The 22,788-nt window shown below is 40.6% G+C and overlaps 1 protein-coding gene across 4 annotated transcripts in view; it reads left to right on the top strand.

Annotated features, from left to right (window-relative positions):
• The window catches only part of opa1 (OPA1 mitochondrial dynamin like GTPase), a 37,841-nt gene that overhangs the window by 3,014 nt on the left and 12,039 nt on the right, over window positions 1–22,788 (top strand). The window contains exons 5-29 of one of the 4 annotated variants that reach the window (XM_034708178.1): window positions 1,015–1,068; window positions 2,812–2,894; window positions 4,526–4,681; window positions 6,227–6,280; window positions 6,545–6,649; window positions 6,787–6,873; window positions 7,040–7,153; window positions 7,299–7,379; window positions 7,472–7,546; window positions 7,642–7,713; window positions 7,934–8,033; window positions 8,198–8,328; window positions 9,035–9,107; window positions 9,220–9,292; window positions 9,378–9,493; window positions 10,439–10,503; window positions 10,591–10,667; window positions 12,291–12,456; window positions 12,590–12,742; window positions 12,953–13,061; window positions 13,326–13,405; window positions 13,585–13,725; window positions 13,952–14,068; window positions 14,166–14,259; window positions 14,706–14,816. In XM_034708178.1, coding sequence (XP_034564069.1) covers window positions 1,015–1,068; window positions 2,812–2,894; window positions 4,526–4,681; window positions 6,227–6,280; window positions 6,545–6,649; window positions 6,787–6,873; window positions 7,040–7,153; window positions 7,299–7,379; window positions 7,472–7,546; window positions 7,642–7,713; window positions 7,934–8,033; window positions 8,198–8,328; window positions 9,035–9,107; window positions 9,220–9,292; window positions 9,378–9,493; window positions 10,439–10,503; window positions 10,591–10,667; window positions 12,291–12,456; window positions 12,590–12,742; window positions 12,953–13,061; window positions 13,326–13,405; window positions 13,585–13,725; window positions 13,952–14,068; window positions 14,166–14,259; window positions 14,706–14,816 — 2,487 coding nt within the window. The remainder of the gene's footprint in view (window positions 1–1,014; window positions 1,069–2,811; window positions 2,895–4,525; window positions 4,682–6,226; window positions 6,281–6,544; window positions 6,650–6,786; window positions 6,874–7,039; window positions 7,154–7,298; window positions 7,380–7,471; window positions 7,547–7,641; window positions 7,714–7,933; window positions 8,034–8,197; window positions 8,329–9,034; window positions 9,108–9,219; window positions 9,293–9,377; window positions 9,494–10,438; window positions 10,504–10,590; window positions 10,668–12,290; window positions 12,457–12,589; window positions 12,743–12,952; window positions 13,062–13,325; window positions 13,406–13,584; window positions 13,726–13,951; window positions 14,069–14,165; window positions 14,260–14,705; window positions 14,817–22,788) is intronic. The other 3 variants (XM_034708197.1, XM_034708186.1, XM_034708205.1) reach the window with 3 other exon arrangements.

The raw sequence follows: 22,788 nt of genomic DNA on the forward strand, positions 1-22,788 counted from the left end.
AATATATTGACAAAATAGTAGCTAAGCTTGAAATTAAACCTTGAAATTAGAAAATGTAATGAGTTTTCTGCCTTTCTTTCTTTAGATGACTCCTAAGTTTAGGGTTAGAGAACAGTTAGTTATCTAAAGCATCAGTAGCAGTTAATCAGAAGGTTAATTCACAACGGCACAGGAAACACAGCCACATGCTCATATAGGTGGGCTAATTTTCTGTAGACCAGCTAAATGAAGCCACTTTAGACCACTTTGAGGGACAGAGGAGGTCACAAGTCTTTGGCACGTATATTTTTGGGATCGCAGGCTGAAAAGTTTGGGAACCCCTGCCTTAAAGTGCCTCCAGCAGAAAGAGATATCGTAAACTCAGAGTTATGAAAAGATATGAATAAGTAACCTGCAACTCTTTCTAAAGGTCTGCTTTTTCTGCTCCAGCACTTCTGTATTTGGTTGTGGTTGATAATGTGTCCTACATAAAGCTCATAGTTTTATATCAGATAACATAGACCAAATGTGTTGGAATCACTTTCCCTGCTGGCAATTCAAATGTCCTGTCAATCCAAACTTTCTCAATGTTTTCACACATTGTTGCAGAACAACTTGCTGTTAAACAGTCCCTAATCCCCAGAGTGCTTTTGCCCCAGTTATTTCGATACAGCACTTTGACTACAAACTGACCTGACTTCAATTCTACTATGAAGGATAAGACATAATACAGTATTAATAATGTATAATAACAAATACATTGTTATACCCTACTGATAAGATATATACATATTGGGCTCCTTTAGGTTCAAGCCTAGTCTGGGGTGTGCTTATGCCTTTTAACATTTTTTCAACAAGTGGCCACTTCACTGAAGCTCTGGCACAGCAACTGCTTTGTTTGATCACACATCATCCAGCTGTGTCCCTGCTTTGACCACCATCCCTCAGCTTCTGTCTTATATGATTTTTTATCTTGTGTTGTTCTTCCTTTTTCCTCCTCCCCTACCCTCCTGTCCTCCTCAACATTCTTCACAGGTGTGAGTTTGGGTAGTGAAGTCAAAGGAGCTTCTGGTCTGCAGCTGTTGTTAGGTGTGTAAACCTGCACTCTGTAGCGCTGCCCGCCCGCCCCCCTCCCTTCCTGTCTCTCTGCTGCAGTTTAACTCCCCTCTTGCTGTGATAGTAGTATTGTTGTGGGGTTCCTGCTTGCCATGGTTGGCTCAAAAGACGGTAGCAGAGCATCTCCCCAGGACGGTGGCTTCCAGGTTGCAGACCAGTGCTGTTGATTACAACGGCATCATTTAAAATGAACACAGGTTCTGTATTTAGTCAAACACAGGGATTGTGAAAACGAGTTATCTTGGACTCCAGGTATTCAAAGAAGTATATTTTTTTTAATCATCCAGATCTTTTGGCTGGAAGTACCTCCTACTTTTTCAAGTCTCTCTCTCTCTCTTTCTGTATTATTTTTAAATCCTAAGAGAGCTTAATTTGTTAATATTCTCAAAGAAGTGTTAAAAGAAAACCCATTATGATAAAAAGGTGTTATTTTCCTGGTCTGAAAAACTCCGAAATGCAGATCCAGCATTTCTCCCTTTTCCATTTTGTTTTTCTTTAACCTGATTGCCCTTGGCTGTACTTCCTCTTCCCTGTGTGTTGTTTACCTCCTTTGACTTCCACCCTCTCCACCCTGGCCTGTATTGGCTGCTTTCTTTAATTACATTAACACTCACTAATCTTTGGGGCTACCTCCATCTGCTGTTATTCATTCCTCCTCAAATGTTTGGAAAAAGTGCTGAAGATACATTAAACGTACATCGACGTGCTAGCTTTTATATTTCCGGATCTCAATAAATATATTTTCACACATTAAACTGTCTAGTTGATGATGATAAAATTCAGAAAAAACGTGTAACGTTTTTAATGTTATCGTAATAACGGTAATTAAAATGCTTGTTTGTGGTAGTGATTAAATAGTTTGATATACTATCAATCAGGTCATGAAGAGTGCTGTGAGGACAAACCTCCTCAGTCATTCAAACAGACCAGACAGGACCACGCCTCTGCTGTGACTCATAAAGTTAGCTACAAGGCATGTCTCTAGATATTGTTTCTTCAGGCTCCATGCTTCCACACCCTTCCATAGCTTTTGGAAATGTTTCTAGAAGACTTTCCAGTTTTCATATCTATATGTTCAGTGCCTCTAAAAAAAAAACTCCCTCAAATTCAATGCGAACAGAACATTGCATGGTTATATCAGCATGTTAGTTCATGTCATAAGAATATGATGTAAAAATCCTTTCACAAATCTTCCTTCTTAAGATGTTTTGATTCCCAGAATGCGTTGATAGCTTTCACTGTATGTAATTATCAAGGTTTACTTTTAATCCTTCATTAACTGCTTACCCCAAGAAAATCCACCAATCAATTCCACAGTGAGTGGTGACGTACAACTAGATTTAAAACCTTAATTGCGTGCTTTAAAGTTAGGTTGCATTTATCACTGTTTCCTCCTAGTGGAGCTAATAACATGCTAGCTACTAGTTAATTATTTATAAGAGTATTACATTTATGCTGCACTGTTAACATAGGTTTGTTGAATGAATAAATAAATAAATAAGAAGTGAAACTTCAGATTTCCAAACATTTGAAAACAAAGCACTCTCTCTAGTCTCTTTTTTCTTATCATAAGCCTGCTTTAAATTGCACTCTGGCATCTTTCCACTGTGGGCATTATTGTCACCCTAATCTCCTTTTATTTCAAACTCAGCACTCAACTCAACTTTGTTTTTTTTAGATTTAACCTTTTACTGTTTGTTGTGTCTCCTCTGGTAGAAACCACAGGCGATCCTCCACTTAAAGCCACAGATTCATCTGCAGCAACCACGCCAGATAGCAGTGACAAGCAGTACAAAAAGGCAAGTATTTAAAAAAACCTGCATCCACCTAAAGGCTTCAAAACGCTCAACTTAACTTGCGCCACTTATCACCCAGCTCCTGCCCGCAGCTTGGCTACCCTTCGCTTCAGTGGCAAGAACTGCGGTGGATTGAATTGAAACGTACCCAGAACATATTAATGATTTTAAGATGAAGTTCCACCGATTGTAAACTGTTGGTCTCACGCTGGCTGTCAGCCTAGAATGTAGTCAAGATAAGGTTTTTATGGCTGTGTTGCTTGCAATGATATGGTAAGAGCATGCCTCTTTTGTTAGGGCCATGCAGTAGTTTAATTTGATAAGTCGTTAGTTTTCCGAGCATTGAATAGAGTTTTACTACAGTGCTCTTACGTAAAGAGTTTATGAAATTTGACCAACATTTTATTCTCACTCTATAGGACTCATTCTTTCAGATTAAAACCTGAGAGGTTATGAACTTGCTGCTTCAACTCCGGCCTCACTGCTTGTCAAGTTTCTCCACAGTTCTTTTCCAGGAATCATGTTCATAGAGGTCACTCCTGTGTTATTTCCTTATTATACACCATTAGTCTGACTGAACACTCAAGATGCACATTTGTGTTGTTTCCATTGCCCTCTCTGTATTTTTCTTTTTTTTTCTCTCTGTTCTTTCCCGCAAAGTGACATGTTTCAGTTTCCCTCTGCTTTATATTCATCTGTTTGTGTTTTTTTTTTTTAACTCCCAAGAGTTCATGTCAAAACTGAACGTTTGATCATCAATATAAGGAATAGCTTTAAGAGATAAAAGAAGATATTTGGCTTTCCTCTTCTTTGCCCTGCTTTTAGTCTGCAGTCATGGTCTCCAACATGAGCACATTTAATGCAACTTTTTTGAAAGATGATGTTTCTGTTCAAACTACATCCAACAGATTTTGTATGCACTTTTTACAGAGCAAAAAAATCTGCACAAAGTTAAATGATGATGTCATGTTGGGGAACCCTGAACTAAAGCATACCTCACCTGCTAAGCCAATGCTCTGTGCTTTCCCCCATGGAGGCATACTCCATAGCCTGCTTTGCTTACATAATCACCATCTTCAGCTTCATCAGACTTATTATGATTAGCACTGACCAACATCATCAAACATTGTAGATCTGATTGAACCAGTACTGTAAAGATTTGACAGCATTTTACATTAAGTGCAAATATGGAAAGCAGTCATAGTGTTTTCTGATGTACAGTGAACGCACAGTCATAAGTCAACAGTAGTGCGCGACGGTGAGGAAAGATTTAGTGTTGTTGCCACTTGCTAAGAGGTGCTAGTTGTGGTATTAGTAACCTCCTCCGCCTTCAGTCTGGCAAAGTTTGGCATCTCTGCTCTGTATGAGAGAGAGACTGACTTTGTTGGGTCACACTGATGTTGGTGGCAAGATTACCAAAGCCAAAATCCTTAGGTCTCATTAACTTCAGCTTTAACTGTATCATGATTCTGAGACACCTTTGAGATTCATGAGACTGCGAACCAGGGCCAGGTTTCCTCTGTTGTCGCCCTGTGTTTAGGATGCAGCGTTGCTTGTATGACTGACCAGCCCAATGGCTGGTTGTTGTCTTTGTGCTGCTCCTACCTGTCTCTCATTATGACGTACCCCAGCAGGGTCTGCTGGGCGAGCTCATTCTTATTCAACAGCAGATCCAGCGGCACGAGGAGGAGGTCCGGCGGGCCGCAGCTGCCAATAATGCGCGTCCCCCACCGCCAGAGCCTGCTCCCAGTCCGCCTCCGAACCCCAGCCCCCTTCAACAGAAACGCAAGGTGAAGGTCCCAAACCCACTTAGATTCGCCCTATCCCACTAATGCCTTCAGAGAAGAAATAGAATTTATACTGAAAAAACTTTGAAATCAAGCCAAATTTACAGAATATGCAAAATAATTGACCACCAGGCTGAAAAGCAGAGTTTTAAGTCTTCTGTGAAAGTTTCAAGTCAGTTGCAACTGGTTGGATGTCCTCGGAAGTGTGCATCTATAAGCACACCCAACACAACACTGCTTTCACAATGCTTATACATACTTCATTGTCACTGTGAGTTAGGGATGAGGTCAGCACAAACATCTTCAGCTGATGTGTCTCTTAAATTGATCAGATTAGAACCAGCAATTTGGATGGACAGTATACATTTAAATATTGCAGCAATGCTTTGAATTCGATCTTTCTTACCTGCACAATATGCCATCAGTGGTACATTTAAATAGAAAATAAAATATATGCTAGATAGCTACAGCTTATAGTCCGATATTAATGAAGAGGTCTCCTGTATGAAGTATTAAATATAATGTTACATGACGAGGTTGCATTATATCTTTACGCGTTTTTCCAGCCCTCTGCTTAAAGCCATGGTGTCAGTGTTTTTCAATGATTTTTATAACCTCAGTATTTCTAGTGCAGACAAATCTGGCCTTTTATTTCTATAGTATGTCCCATTATTAAACACCCATCACTGGCCTCCACGTATCAGCCCAAATAGTCTGCCAGGCTAGCTAAGCTTTTCTTGCTCAGTCGTTGGAGAAGGCTTGCATGCACTCTCATAGGAGTTCAAAAGGCACAGTGACATAGCTCTCTCATGCAAATGGATAGATAGTCATCAGCAGCACTCCATTCATGTCCAGATGCACTGCATGGAGTGGAGTGGCAACCCGCTGCATGGTGTGAAGCTAACTTGAGTGGACGCGAGGTAGGAGCGTTTAGCTCATGAGCAGTGTTGTAATGCATAAATACATCTCTTTCTAAAGGAAATCAACAACATTTAATACACTGTGGGTGTTTCAGAGCAGACTTCTTCACCCTGTTCTGTTGTGTAGTCCTAAACTGTTTCTGATAAACTAGTTTGGTGTGTTTTCTTTTGCTTCCAAATCCCATCTGCCCCTGTGTTCTGTCTCCCGCTCTGTCCTGTCTCTCATCCTGATAACAATCCTACAATTACGAGACATTTAATCTGCTCTGTCATAAAAATCTGATTATAATGTCTACATGATTTTGTGATTATCCTCAGATGTAAGGACTCACCCTGTAATGTGTGCTTGTTTGTGAATCAATAGCTGGTTTATAAAGTCTAAATCGTACCTGAATGAGTTTTATCTGCCTGAGATCTGATTTACATCCCTCTCTCTCTTTTTGATCTGCAACACTGGTTCTCTCTGAGATTCACTGTGCACGTAATCAGTCTTCATGGTGTTGGTGGGATTTTATGCTTGCGAAGTTGCCCGGCGAGAGTGACGGAAAGGCCTCATTTTCAGATTAGAAAGAAAGCATTAACCCATTTTCTTGCTGTTCTTCTTCTTTTTTTTAACTTTAATTTTTAGTCATCTGACAGAGAAAAGATAGACCAGCTTCAAGAAGATCTGCTCCGCACACAGGTACAGTAGACTGGGTTTTATTTTCTATCAAATCTATACTGAAGGAACATTCGTAACATGTAACTCATCATAACATATTTCAAGCTTTTAAGATCCAATGTTGCATTTAGACCTTCAAAGAGAATGAAAGCTCTTTGAAATGATGGGCTGAAAGGGTTTAAAAAAGGAGTGGAACAAATTGTCTATGTAATGCATTGACACTATTTGACATGTGATGCTGATGTTTATGGTGTTGTTTTGGTTTTTTTGTTGTTTATCACACAGTTAAAATATCAGCGCATGCTGGAGAGACTGGAGAAGGAGAATAAAGAGTTAAGAAAAGTGGTCCTCCAAAAAGACGATAAGGGGATTCACCAAAGAAAAGTGAAGGTATGTTTTATCAGATTGGGATTAATCGCCTGTAATGTCGCAACAGGTTTTTTGTATTATATTGCTGCCATTGTCCCTTTAATCCCAACGTGAAGACACTAAACAGTAATGTGTGTAACTATTGTTCCATTCTGCAGAAATCCCTCATCGACTTGTATTCAGAAGTTCTGGATATCTTGTCTGACTATGACTCCAACTACAACACCCAGGACCACCTGCCCAGAGTATGGAGCAGTCAAACTTCATTTTATGAACATTTGAAAAATGATGATTCAACAGGAACTTCATTTTCTTTCTCATTCTACATTCACAATATAGATATTGGAGAGGATATATCTTTTCTGTATATCTGTTTGCTCCTTCCTCTCATTTATTACCTCTATGTTTCAGGTGGTTGTGGTTGGAGATCAGAGTGCTGGTAAGACCAGTGTGCTGGAGATGATAGCCCAGGCCAGGATCTTTCCCAGGGGCTCTGGAGAGATGATGACACGCTCTCCCGTCAAGGTATGTGGGACCAGACCAGCTCATGTTTTTATATTTACAAAAACAGCAAACCAGATTTACCTGTTGCATGTTTCTTATTAAAACAGAAAACCAGATTTTCTTTGATCCATCTTGACTCCTGACAACATTCTTTTCATCTCTGCAGGTAACACTCAGTGAAGGCCCCCACCATGTCGCCATGTTCAAGGACAGTGGCAGAGAGTTTGACCTCTCTAAGGAGGATGATGTAAGTATTAAAATGAATGAATGAATATTTCAAGTTTAATATAATATCCTCTTTGTTACATCTACTCATATATATCTTCTTCTGTCCATCAGCTGGCTGCTCTGAGGCATGAGATTGAGCTGAGAATGAGGAAGAGTGTGAAAGAAGGACAGACAGTCAGCACTGAGGTTGGATATAGAGCTTTCATGCATGTTTTTTACAAAGCTTGTACTCATTTATTTCCTTCCTTCATTAAAAACTGATGTTTGCTTTCTTCATGCAGACGATATCCCTTAGTGTCAAAGGTCCTGGCATCCAAAGGATGGTGCTCGTCGACCTACCGGGTGTCATCAGTGTGAGTATACTATCTTAAACTTGTAAGGGTGGGGATGCATCGATGTCGGTTCTGGTGAGATTTTTCTACAGATTATTTAATCTTAAAGTCTTTTAGATTATAATCCTGATAATATTAAGATTTCATTTTTGTACAACAAGGCCAATCGACTTAAATTGTCTTAAAAATGACAAAACAACAAGTTTTAAATGTTTTTTTTTTTATCTTTGTCTTTTTTAAGACGGTGACCGCAGGCATGGCAGCAGATACGAAGGAAACAATCTTCAGCATCAGCAAGGCATACATGCAGAATCCCAACGCAATCATCCTCTGTATTCAGGGTGAGCAATGAGCATACTAAAAGCAGCTGCAGTCATATATGAAGGCTGCATGTGATATGTTAAGCAATGAGATGGACTTCCACACAACTTTGCACTTGTTACACTCTTCATAGTCATGTAATCAGTAATCGTATCATTTCGGACCTTCCATGTTTCCCCTACAGATGGCAGTGTGGACGCAGAGCGGAGCATTGTAACAGACTTAGTGAGCCAGATGGACCCTCAGGGGAAGAGAACCATATTTGTCCTGACTAAGGTGGACCTCGCTGAGAAGAACCTGGCCAGCCCGAGCAGAGTAATACAGCTCATTATGTTTGTTGTGATGAAAGCATAGAAATGTCTTCAAGGACTTTGTTGACTGCCATCCAAACATGATAACAAAGCATTTTTTGTCAACATAGAGTAAATTAATAAATTTCAAGGCTGCATATATAATACCTACTACAACATCCTCCAACCAGTGCATCAAGTGATAGCCCTTGGAGTGAAGCAGTAGCTCCACAAGAGGGAGCCAACCACTTTCTTATGCAGGTGCATCTCTTTGGAGACAATTTGCACAATGCTGCGGTCATCCCTGTCACACCTTTTCCAACCAGTGTTACACAGTTTCAGTGACCTTACCACTAATATGCTTCGATACAGCACTCTGCCATCAGCCGGCCCTGTTTGAATCATAATTTACCCAAACTCAAAATGAAATATTCTAATATTTTGAGTAGTTTTTTTGACCCGAAGGCCATTTTTTGAATTATCAAAATTTAAAAAGAAAAAAGGTTGAAACATTTTAGATAAGTTTTGAGTCTAGAATGTGTTTTGGCTAAGAGTTGGACATGTTCCGATTCTTAAAAAATCTAGTGTAAAAATTGAATTTTTTCAAGATATTCTTATTTTTGAATGCATCTGTAAGATGTTGTTCCATTATTAAGAAAGTGATAAGGAAGCTAGTACTCTTAAATGGACTGACACTAAGTGTAAGTTGTTGTTTGTATTTTCTCTTTCAGATTCAGCAAATAGTGGAAGGCAAGCTGTTTCCCATGAAGGCTCTTGGTTACTTTGCTGTAGTGACAGGAAGAGGTAATATCACGATACATTTGATTTCACTTCATTTAGTTCAAACTGTAAGGTCATGATCATGTCCTTTGTCATGTCACTTTTTCACACCTTGTTTTGGGGTCCATTTGTGCAGGAAGCAGCAGTGAAAGCATAGACTCCATCAAAGACTATGAGGAAGACTTCTTCCAGAACTCCAGATTACTAAGGCAAGTGACACCATGCTCCCCCAACTTAAACACCTCATCGTATAACTACTTTAAAGTTGACAATGTTGTATCTCTTTGTAACTAGGGACGGCATGCTGAAGGCGCACCAGGTGACCACAAAGAACTTGAGTCTGGCTGTCTCTGACTGCTTCTGGAAGATGGTTAGGGAGTCTGTCGAGCAGCAGGCGGACGTCTTCAAAGGTATGAATACACACAATACATATTACCTTACCTTGTTATTTGTGCCCTTTAGTGAATGTTATGTCCAATGCCTGTTACTGTCCCAGGCATGATTTAATAGTGTAAAGGACATGGTAGAGTTTTATCCATTAACTTCACAGATGCTAATCCTCCTCCCCTCTGTATTGGTTTTATTCAGCCCACCCTGCCACACTTTTCCCCAATCCAGCCTTCCAACTGCAATTAGTCCAGACAATCACAAGCCCGTTACTAACAGCACAGGAGATTTATGGCTTTGAAACTGCAGTTCCCATAGGTCCATTGTGTGGTGTATTGATCCATATCCCATCAAATCAAACACAGCCGGACTCCATCCTCTATGCTTGGCGCCCATGTGGCCCCACAAACCAGCAATTAGCCTAATCTCCACTGTGGATAGGGAGCTGTGGAAAGGGACAGCAGGCTTGGTGTTGTTGTGTGTGTGTCTAGTTGCTCCCCTGTCTGTGAGCATACATGAGAATTAAACTGGCTTTTGATATAGAATGTGAAATTGACCTAGCCCCTCTCCCCCCCCCCCCCCCTTAGGGACCTGTTAAGACAGTGAGAGTGTCCTCACCCACTTTTATTAAAGGATAGACACCATTAGCAGCCTGAGAGCTGCCTTTATATCATACCATGCTAAAACAAAGGAGGCCCTGTACTCGTATGCTCATTGCCTCTTGATTATAGAGAATTACTGTTAGATGGAGCGTAACATTAAAAGTGAAAAAATAATAACATGCAAGATATGAGGTTCCTTCATGCGGGCAAATGAGCACTTACAAAATGATAGATGTCAAGGAGAATTATTATTACATAGGGGAAATCCATTGATATTTAGGTTATATATTATTTTCAGATGAAAGTTATAAATAAAAATTATTATTTTAAAAGAAATGACAATTTAACTGTCCCTCCTCTCCTCAGCATCTCGCTTCAATCTGGAGACTGAATGGAAAAACAACTATCCTCGTCTAAGAGAGCTGGACAGGGTAAGAGTGACACCAGTAGAATAACTGAAGGATTTCATGTTGGGATTTTCCTTGAAAAAAACTATAACAACATTTTGCATTTTACAGAACGAGCTCTATGAAAAGGCCAAAAATGAAATATTGGACGAAGTCATCAGTTTGAGTCAAGTGACCCCCCAACACTGGTAAGTTGATGATAATGTCTTACTTGAGGCTTATTAATTTTGGATTGGTCAAAAGTTCAGTTTGCCTTCCTGCTGTATTAGTTTTAGGTATACAAATATGGGTTAAAGTACAACAAAATATTGTTGCTGTCAGGCAGAAACCTTGTATCTCCAGATTTTCTCTTTTCATTTTTTTTGCATGAATCACTAACCTTGCTTTATGCCTGCTAGTAGGCCTTCTAAAATTAAATGGATGAAACGTACATATTTTTTGAAAAGCTTGTGATTAAATCTCATGCAGTGATTAGTTACACTATACTTGGAAAGTAGTGGTTTTGGAGATATGAGGTTTCTGAGTGATGGTGACAATATACATGTTTTGTTATTAAATATTCATATTTGTTTTACATATAATTCACATATTTTAACCTATACCGTTATTAGGTATCATTTTTATTTATTTATTTATTTGTCTATTTATTTATTTGTTTATTTTGTATTTATTTTATACTTATTATAAAGCCCAGTGCCTCTATCTATGCTCTATGTAGATGTTTTAAATCAGTGGCACTTTGCTGATCTTGTTCTGTACATGCCCAGGATTTCTGCCAAAAAATGTCATCATACTTTTTCTTAAGAGTTAAATGTTTCACTCATTGTAAAGATTTGTTCTGTGAAATGGAAAGAGACATGCAATCAGTCCTCAGGTTTTACACCTGCCCCTTCACAGCAGTTTCAAGCATCAAACATTTAAATATAGAAAGTGTCAGCTGTGTTGCTGATGGTCTTGTTTACTCTTCTAGATTATAATGAGGCATCCATTTCAGTTTCGGTCTATTTCACAATCGGTTAGAAACTTTTCATAGAAGGTTTAAGAAAGCGTAAGTGTGAAGTTATTTTAAGATCACACTGCAGGTCTTCTCTGTATGTACCATGTGCATGAATGTGGAGTCCTACCTCCCCACCAGTGAGGAAAACCTTGCTAAATGAGATGTATACATCGTTTTCTGGTTGTCCCAAGTGTGCGTGCCGTCACTTCTGCCTGATCAATACTCTGATGAATGGCCCATGGATGGGAACAGGAGTGGCCCTGTTAGCCAGCCAGCAGCCAGCCAGCAGTATTGGAGATAGTGCTTATTGACAGTGAGGAGTGCTAGCTTGAACAAAAGGAGAGCCTAATGAAATATGAGCGTGTGTTTATGATAAATGAGAAAGGCATAAACCTGGCCTCTTCTAACCCTTGGGGAGGGTTTTGTTTCATTGCCACACTTCCACAGAGGGATTTGGAGATAGTCTGGAGGCTGGTAGCTGCTAACAGGGTTAAACTGAGGCTGTATTGGAAACTACAGTCCAAGTGCGATTGCCGAGGGGCTGATCTTACTGATCTCCCTCCTCACTCATAGTTCTTCCCCTTAACTTCATCCATTTTCTGAGCTGAGTAGGACACATTATAAATACTGTTACCCTCTTTCTTGTTGAATCCATCTTAATCTCAATTAAGTATTTGCTATAGTATTGATAAGGAATCTTCAGTCTGTTTCTTGACGACCAATCAAAATCACAACAGCTAGAGTACGCAGTTCAAAAATGTAATCTTTCCCTGTGTTACTAAAAGCTGAAATGTCTTTTCTGTCACTCATTCAGGGAGTCTATGCTGCAGAAGAAGTTGTGGGAACGTGTTTCTACTCATGTAATTGAAAACATCTACCTGCCTGCTGCTCAAACAATGGACTCCGGTACCTTTAACACCACCGTCGACATCAAGCTCAAGCAGTGGACTGACAAGCAGCTTCCACATAAAGCACTAGAGGTAATGCTAACTGGTTTATTGCACTGGCTTTTGATCGTTTGTTCACCGTCTGCAGAAATGAAAGATCTTTTAAGTGATGGCTTATGGTAATACCAGCCTTTTCTCTCCTCTGCTATACTTGGCCTGCCATTAGGTTGCCTGGGAGACACTGCAGGAAGAGTTTGCCCGCTTCATGGCTGAATACAAAGGCAAAGACCAGGACGACATTTTCGACAAGCTGAAGGAGGCTGTGAAAGACGAGAGCATCAAGAGACACAAATGGAACGAGAGGGCCATGGACAGTCTGGTAAACACACCTTAAATCTCTGTATCCCGGGTCTGAGGATACAGAGAGCACACACATTATTTAAATTGACAACTCCCTACACAGATGCATGTATACGAATATACACTGGTGCTAAGAAGTGGCATATTTATATTTGTTGTTTGACATTCAGATCAGCTAATAACAATGTTTTCTTCTTGCCCTGTGTGTCTGTGTGTGTTTGTGTGTCAGAGGGTGATCCAGCACAATGCCCTAGAAGACAGGTCCATCACAGATAAGCCCCAGTGGGATGCAGCCATCGGGTTCATGGAGGAAACCCTGCAGTCACGCCTCAGAGACAGTATGTTGAGATAGTGCAGCTTGCCCAATCTTGACCATGTGCAAATAAACCTGTCAATGTTTCAAAGCCCTTTGTAGACGTGCCAGTCAATGTTAAAAGTTTTCAACGACAGTACTCTCATGCTTTGCAAACATTTTACATGAACTAATTGTTACAGAAACACTCGGTAGGAAGAGGAAAGCTTGTTTCAAGAGGTCAAAACATACTCTTTGTTGTCTTGATGCATTTTTCCTCTCCTGACTTCTTCTTTTGCTTTACTTGTAGCTGAGTCAGTCATCAAGGATATGGTCGGTCCAGACTGGAAGCAGAGGTGGCTCAACTGGAAGAATCGCACTCCAGAACAGGTCAGTAATGAACTGAACTCCCTAACACCTGGGTTAAAACTGTGCTGTGTTTTCTAAGGCACCATATAGGTTTTGAAGTATGACAGATATAAAACACCCATTGGATTTGTGTATTCCCTTTTCAATACACCAATTTTCCACCACAGAGAAAGCACTCACTTGTCTTTCTTACCTTTCAGCACATTCGTAATGAAACGAAAAATGAGCTGGAGCGCCTGCTGAAGCTTCACGATGATCACACAGCCTACTTGGCCAATGACGAGGTCACCACGGTTAGGAAGAACCTGGAGGGACGAGGGGTTGAAGTCGACCCTGTGCTGGTGAGATCAAAATATCCGTCTCAGGTTCTAAGAAAGAGACAAGAAAAATGTGTAACAGTTCAATGCACATTATCAAATCTCTCTTCTTTAATGTTTATTTATTTATTTTATTTCAAGCAAAAACTTGACATTTTATTTTCAATGAGAGTAATAACAGCTGTATAATGCATTAAGTATATGTGGCCTCTTTGAATATTTTTAAAAACTGACCTCCTTACCTTTACAGATCAAGGACACATGGCATCAGCTGTATCGCAGACACTTCCTGAAAAATGCCCTGTCCCACTGTAACCTCTGCAAGAGAGGTTTCTATTACTACCAGAGACACTTTGTTGACTCTGAGGTAAGGAGGAGAACAAGCCTTTTTATATACGACTTATCCTGAGCTGATTTTAAAGTATGTGAAAAGCTAATCTTTATTCTTGTATATTTTTTTCCAGTTGGAGTGCAATGATGTGGTTCTTTTCTGGAGGATCCAGAGGATGCTGGTCATCACAGCCAACACTCTCAGACAGCAGCTCACCAACACTGAGGGTAAGGGACTAGTGAAAGGTTGTGTTACATTATAAGGTGTACATTTTTTAAAGAAAACAGACAAATTGAAGATAATTTTGGTTACATGATCTTGATCTTCTTATATGATCTTGATCATCTTCAAGAGCCACACTACCCCCATACGTCTTAATTGTTGATATGTGGTTAACCAAACAATGCAGACTGCTGGCCTGGGCTTTGTGATACAGTGCAAAATCAGTTATACAGGTTACCAATAATTGTTCGATGACAAAATTGTTCCTATCACCAGTATGCTCGAATACATCTATTATGAGAATGAACTCCTTTCTGATGGGTAAATGTGTTGATCAAACCATTCAATGAAGACAATGGGAGGAAAAATCTGATACACTGTTGCAGAATTGAATATTGATTGTTCTGCTTTGTGTGTGTGCGTGTGTTTGTTCCTCTATTTGTCCTCTCAGTGCGTCGGTTGGAGAAAAACGTAAAGGAGGTGCTGGATGACTTTGGGGAAGATTTGGAGAAGAAGACCCATCTTATCACCGGTCGCCGTGTCCAGCTGGCAGAGGATCTCAGTAAGTCACTCAGATATGACGGCAGAAAAATGATTCCTGCTTGTAAGCGAAAGAAAAATGCAAGCGTTCATTTTAGGAGTCAAAGCGATAAGACATAGTTGCTTTTAGGAATCATACAAGTTATTTTCATTTACCCTAAACTTGTCATACACCTACTCTAGCTCCTCAACTTGTCTCTGGTGAACTGTGTCCTTATAGGACATCTTAAAGTTGCCAGTAGGTGGCAGTAGTGCTTAAGGGAATGGTAGTGGCCAGTTTACTACAGCAGTGTTCTTACAGTCAAGCAACAAACTGATGGAACCTAAGTATGCCAGGCCTGTCCTCGCATGTGTTTACTGTAGAAGCACCTTACAATACACAGGCACTTGTTACACTTGTTGGTGACAGCCCTAACACAGGCAAAGTGATGTGATGTAATTTGGTTACAGATATGAAGACCTAGATTGGTGTTTGTAAATGATGCTGTGTTCAATTATCGAGGCTGTCCATCTCACACATACACAAACACACACGCAAGAAACAGATTGTCCTCGTGCCTTCAAGACAAGCCCAGACCTGCATGCACACTCTGCACTTTTGTTCATCATGCACACACACACACACACACACATGGATTTGAATAATACCCTCTTTGATTTTGCCAATCAATTTCAATCAATTAATCAATCAATCAATATTAATTGATACTGCACCAGTTCATAACAAATGTACAGAAAGACAATTTACACTTGGGCTTGGAAAGAGGGATGGAGGGATAGTGACATACTTAAACAACAACAGTTTATACAGACTTATGGTTTCAGTGCCAATGACAATGATATAAGTGTGTGTACTATTTAAAGGAACAGCTAATTAATGATGATAGACTGATGTTGATTATTATGGCAGTTAAAGTCAAAGTAATGAGTACAGTAAATGAGTTTCAGCTGCTACGGTGGAGCGCTACATTCCTTTAAATTTTGTGGACATTTGTTTCAGCTCATAAGTTTCAGCGTTACACCTCAGAGCTCTGCTGCTTAGTTGTCGCCTGTGGGGGGGAAATAACTGGCAGCGATCCTGTGGCACTAACAAACTGATCTGAGAGGGACAGATGTTTTTATAAGAGCTTTCAATTTTGTTTGGACTTAGCCATGGCTCTATTAGACAAACTCCTAGTTGAGATTCAAGATTCAAAGGTTTTTATTGTCAATTTTTCACCATATATACAAGACATACAGGAAAATCGAGATGCTGTTTCTCTCTACCAACTCTTAATCAGCAAAAATTGTAATATAAAACACAATTGAATTATAATAAAATACAGTTAAAAACAGCCTATGTACACAGTGCAGGTAGTGCAGTGCCGTGACAGTTTAAAAATGGACAAATGTAAATAGATAATAGTGCAAATGATATTAAGGTGCAGACAGTACTGGAGATAAAGTAAATGGTTTAATGTGCAAAAGCAGTAGAGGTAGAGTCCTTCTATGTAGTGGGTATGTTACAGTCCAGGGGACAGAGGGGGGAGGTAGTGAATGGAGTTCAGCTTCCTGACAGCCTGGTTAACACATTTTTAGAAGTGGAGTAAACTCTGATAGGAAGAGATCAAAGATAAAAAAAGAACATGATGTGATAGAGGATTTTGTAGGAAGACTGGTAAATTGTCAGTTTTAAGGCCATATGCTAGAACAACGTGGATATCAAAGTCATCTGCAGTAATGATCTTATCTGCACTGGTGACTAGACTTTAAGAAACTCTGAGAATTTAGATAAAACATGAAAGCGGAAGCCAGGAAGGATAGTAAATGGTACCATTCTATCTTAGTTTGTGTTTGTACAGTGGCATTCTGTCCATATAAAATACATTATACTCATTCTATGTACGTTTTTAGGGCTATTGTTAATTAACAACAGTACAACTCAGGTTGAGTCGTCTCCAGTATGTCTTACTCCGCAAAACTGTGCTTGTAAAGAAAAGTCTGTGTTCACATAGCAGCACACATTCCAGAACTCCCTGTATGATGCACAAAGATAATAATACATCCTGTCATTATAAATGTCATACACAATAGCAGCATCTTAGCTCACATATTCTCTGGTGACACAAAACAAAAGCTGCACAGTTGAAGGATGCAAGACTTTAAGTGGTTAGTCTGCCAATGTGTGTGACCAAGACTCACATGCATCACCCTGTGAAAACACACACACACACACAATCACCTTGAATAGCGTTTTCGCTCTGTTACTACTAGTGTAAACAAAGATGTGTCCCTAGATCATGTATGAACAGGATACCAACCGTATTGCACATTTAAGCAAACAAAATAGAGCAGGTATTAAATCTACACACATACACGCACTATTTAGCATGACACCGACTCTTACTGTCTTTTTTTATTTGTGAGCCTAAAGGAGAGGGGAGAACGCACACACACACACACACACACGCACACACACACACACACACACGCTCGGAGTACTTTCTCTATTCCACACACCGCCAGGAATGCTCAGACCTGCCTGACCTTGCAAATCCTATGAGGCAAGTTGATTCCAAACTTTCCCAAACAGGCATGACATCCCCACTTCCACCATCACAGACTCCGCTCTTTGATAAACGTGGGAATGCAGTATGACTTTGTCATGGGATCTATAGGGTAGAAAAACACCTGGGCATGCACTACAAACCCTCTCAACAGCTCGCAGGGTCAGGCATGGGAACATGTAAACTTTGCTCTCTAGTTCATCTCAGTTTTTCTGTCATTTCCGACCTGCTTTGTGAGAAGTGACGACTGAAATACAGATGGTTCAATGCTAAAGTTACTCATAAAGTGGACAAAACTCTCATCGTTTCTCATGCGCAATGTATTAGTTTGCTTTTTTTAAATGACCTCATGTTATGTGATAGCTTGAGGTTCTGCATCTACATAAATGGAGCTAACTAAGACTTAGAAGTTACTTACTATGAACCGCATTATTCCTGGTCTGCATCTGGATGGGTACTTTTAGTTGCATGTTCATTCATGTGCCCTTCCTCGCTCATATCCTGTCTGACTTCCCTGTTTAATCTCCATTAGATGCATGAAAATGCCCCCAAAAATACTCACACCACTCATACAATGTGATGCAAATACACTTCCCAGCATGCCCATATCACTTAGAGCTAATTTTATGTTGAAGTCAGACTTTTCTTCACCTCCTACCCAGAAAATGTATGTTTGAAAGTTTTAGCTTTGTCAGTCTGTCAGTTTGAGTTGGTGGGTGAGTGGAGGATCTGGGTCATTAGTTTTCTGACACTTTGCAAAGGCCTTTCAGGGTAATGCAGACTAGACCCAAGTGTGGGTGTGGGTATGTGGGTCCATCAGTCTAGACTGAACTGTGATGGCTGGCTGAAGGGCAGACTTGGTAATGTGCCTCTGAGCACAAAGTGAGGGAAGTTCTGAAGGAGCCAAAACATTTCTTCCATGAAGATGTAAAGGAAGTGTGCATTGGTGTGTCCATTTCTGTGATGCGCTGCTGTATCCAAAGAAGGGTTGTCACATTACCTGAATGTTTAACTCCAGTACTATACAAGTAGGAATCGAATATCTGTTTCCATTCTGTGCTTTCAGGAATTTAGATCAGTCTTAATACACCCAACCAAGGGGATCTTAGCCAAAGCAGCATCTCTAAATCTTCCCTATAACAGCTTTTTTTTTTCAATTGAAAATCAAATCATGAATTAAGGGTATCTAATAGTAGCTCCACACACCTCTCTCCAGTAACGCAAGGTCCTAGAGTTATATATTCATTTTCTAGATGTCTTACTCTAGATTAGAGCTAATGTCCCAACAACGAAGATCGCCTCTGGCCCAAACTGACCTGACCCCACAGGTCAGTAAGCTAACAGCACGCGCTGCTGGATCTAGCTAGCATTCTGTTCACCTCTTCATCTCTATGGTTGTCTTTGACACTGTTTACACCCTGGTTCTCTCTGTCCCACTCTCTCTCTGTTTTTTCTTCTGCCTCTCTCTCTCTCTCTCTCTCTCTCTCTCTCTCTCTCTCTCTCTCTCTCTCTCTCTCTCTTTCTCTTTCTCTTTCTCTCTCTTTCTCTCTCTCTCTCTCTCTCTTTCTCTCTCTTTCTCTCTCTCTCTGTCGCTTTCTGTCTCTCTCTCACCCACTCCTTCGCCTTATCCCTCACAAAGGAATGAGAAACTGAGACCCTACCTTCACCTGACAGCCTCTACTCTAGGAAAAGGAGGGAAAAGAGGAGGGAAAAGAGGGGCAGATAGGAGTTGGGAGAAAGGATAAACACAGTAGTTAACAAAGGCAGAAATGTGTTCCCAGGGGCACTTTGTTGTAAAGCTCTGTTTGCCCCTACTAGCAGGCTTAGCGCTCAAGTTACAAACACAGGTCAGGTGTGTGTGTGTGTGTGTGCCTCAGTGAGTAAGGCCGTTAATGAGTAGCACAATGTACACAGCAAAAAGGTGTGTGTGTTTGGCAGCGTATGCCAGACCAGCTGTATGGCACAGAGCCGTTTCTGGAGCAGAGCCCGAGGAGACCACTGGGATGACACTTGGTTGCTTCATTGCCATCCATAGAAATGTGTGTGTGTCACTACTGGTACTTCATTCGGAAGTTTTGGATGTCATATTTGATATTGTGACTTACAAAATATCAACCAAACACAGGAAAGCCTGTTACTTTATTTATTTAAAGGGACAGTGTGTATCAAATGTGGTTAGAATATCAGAAGTGTGGGAATAGTAGAAGCAGCAACAGTCCCACAGCCATTTGAAATATATGCAACATAATCGTTTCATGGTGCAGTAGCAATAGAGCTGCGTTCAATACTATCAATTTGATACAACATGCACCCAATCAATGCAACTATGTGCGTAAAAAGTATGGATATCATCTTTGCATTGAGGCTTTTGGAGGGTTAAGGAATCAAAGGTGTCAACACAAGGTGCCCTCAAGAACAGTGATAATGTGTGAAGTGTTTGCATGTTTGCACACGCTGTTACTTTCTCCTTTTCCTTTTTCCTGTGTGGAAGCAGAGTACCATAAAGCTCTGGTTGTCTGGGCTTGCTCACCGGAATGCCCTCTCAGCCTCACGCTCACTTCATTTCCTTTCATCTCCTCCCCCCTCCTCCTCATCATCCTCCTTTTGAGCAGCTTCCTCCGGAGTGATTAGTGAGGAGGAGTTCTGCTCTGTAGAGGATGACGTATCGTCTTAAGGTGTTGCGTGCACATGCGGCTGTTGTCAAAGGGGTTGGGTGGGGGCCATACTTTATCAGGACACTGCTGTGGCTCCTGCACCTTACAGCTGGTTCATGTTTTCTGTGTGGCTTTGTGAGGGCAAGTGGGAAATGAGGCTGAACATGTCTTGGTCTTTTCACCTCTGCAGTGTTTGAGTGAGGCCATTCTACCTCTGACTATGGAATAATCATTAATCCTCATCATGAGACACGTGGTTATGCCCAAAGTCAGGTTTTCAGATTGCTTTTAAAACTTCACTTGCTGCTCCTCAATTGAAGAAAACGATTCATTTGACTTTATAGTGATACACACCCCATGACTGCACAAGTAAGGTTTGCTTACCTTACCTACATCCCTCACATTTTCCAAACCCCATTGTACCTACCGTACAACCTCAGGCCTCTCAAAGTGAGTATTGCACAAGAATCCTGGCCAGCTTTGTGTCTCACATTATCAAATATTGCCGCCAGAGAAGACAGTCATCATTGTCTGGAGATGTGCCAGATCAGCAGCTAAACGTTTAGCGGAGGTTGCCGCTTGGTATTGATGCATCTCAATGTAGCGTAGTCAGGATGACTTTTAAAATGCTGCATCGGTAAGGTAGTCTCACTCACTCATTCTCTCTCTGCAAATACAGGGTTTGAAATCTTGACCCACTGTATTTAGCATTATTCTGCACCCTAATGTTAGAAGTCCTTTTTTTACTGTGGTGTCCCTATCCAGCACCTAACCCTGAACATGAATAAGAATAACCAAACTTAATGATACAACCTGAACTTGAGTTAGTATTTCTTACAGTAAGGCTTTCCCTCGCCATAATACAACACAATCCAGTATCTCCGATATGACTACTTGTTGTGGAAAGTGTCTTTTTAAAAGTCAGAGGTCAAAAGTGCCACCTTTAACAGAAACAAAAGTCAAAACAGAGACAAAAACATGCATTTTAAAATGCATCCATATCATTGTAGACATGGCCTTAGTGTGCACTTTGGGAGCGTGGGGGTGGTTTTGTGCAGTGAGATAGTGGGCAGACTGTCTGCTCTTTGGCACATTGGGGACTGATGCTCTTACTTCCACTCATACTTAAACATGACCTTTTATGAATTTGAATTACTTCCTCTGTTTTGTTTCTCCGTCTACACTTTGTAGTCTGTTGCCTTCTCTGATACTCATCTTGCGTCCTTATCTTCCCTTTCTTGGCTCTCTCTTTCTTTCTATTTAAGCCCCTTTATTCTTCTGATAGGTCACATTTCTGTGAAATCATCCCGACACTTACTGTTTCTGAATCAAACGCTATCAAGTTAGCATTGCCTCTGTCTAAACTGGGAAGTCTTATATAATACAGGTTTGTGTTTTTTTCCCACAGAAGAGGAAACCTCAGACTTCAGCTACCAAGTGATCAATTTCTCCCTTGAAGCAACACGTTCACAAAGACTAGATCCACAGTTGTCATAACACTAGCACAGTGAAGACAGTAAAGCCGCCCCTCGAGCATTTTGTCTAATCTTATCCTTTTAATGTGTGAAAGCGACTGCCAACACTTGTTATTTTATGTCTTTGTCCACATCTTATGATAGCTTTCTTTGTCTGTCTCCTGGTGTATAAAAAATTAATACAGATGAAAGACATTTTTGTCATCAGACTAACTACACACTGGTTCCTCTCATAATGAAACGGTTCCCTTCTTTTAATTTTTCTTTAGTTCTAGGGATATCATCCAGGTCATTTTGTCTTTCATCTAATTTTTAAAGTCTCCTCTGTTAGTTTCAAAGTCTTTCACAGTTACACTTTCTCCGCTCTCCATTTGTGCGGAACTTTTCCTAAACATCTCTCTTCTCTGAACGTTCTCCTTCTCTCCTTACAAGACAGATCTTAAGAAGCAAGACTGATGCGAGGCATGAGGCACCTCCGTTGCTAACTCCTCTTCATTTACCTACTCACTCTCTCTCTCTCTCTCTCCCTGTTTCTGACTCTCTTCTAACCTTTTCATAAGCTACTTTAAAACACACCGTCCCATTTCTTCTTCCACTTCCTCCTTTTACCTCACTCTATTAAGGCCTCAACCAGCCATCTGCCACCATTTACCAAAGTCATGACCCATGTTTTTTACACTTTCTCATAATCAATCTCCTGCCCCTTTCCCCCACACAGTCTTTCTTCCTTGCTTCCCTCACTCACATCACTCCCTTCTGTCACGCTAAGAACCAAGAATGTCTCTAATATACTTCTCACAGACACAGTGGGTTCCCATCAAGCCAGCAGCTGATTGATAAGCTCTTGAAAACACAGCTTGTAATCTTTAGGTGCATTCGACCAAGAGTTCCGGGGTCTTTTAGCCCCCAGAACTACTTTCCCCGGAACTAAAAGGTTCCTGTGCCCCCATTGTTGTCTGCGTTTCGACCAGGGACGTATGGAGAAAAAAAGTTATAGTAAATAATATTTTGAAATCTTAAAGCTAGGGTTGGTAGTCTCGGAAAACCAGCATGAATTTGAATGTAGCTTTTCCTCATGACTCCGTCTACCCCTCCCCTCCTCCCTCGGAGCTCCTCCAAAACGACGCCCCCCGCTCAAAAGTTATAATACATATAATACTGTAACAGCTCTACTGTTTGTTAAATGTGTTCAGTGTAGATGTTCTTAATTCCTACAGTGTTGACTGTCAGTGAAGGCATCAGGAGAGGTGTAGAGTGTGCGAGTGGGAGAGAGGAGAGGAGAAGTTCTTCATTCATTCAAACATTGATTGTTGCTTTGT

Source organism: Notolabrus celidotus, chromosome 2 (genome assembly GCF_009762535.1).
Source record: "Notolabrus celidotus isolate fNotCel1 chromosome 2, fNotCel1.pri, whole genome shotgun sequence".
Classification (NCBI taxonomy): Eukaryota; Metazoa; Chordata; class Actinopteri; order Labriformes; family Labridae; genus Notolabrus; species Notolabrus celidotus.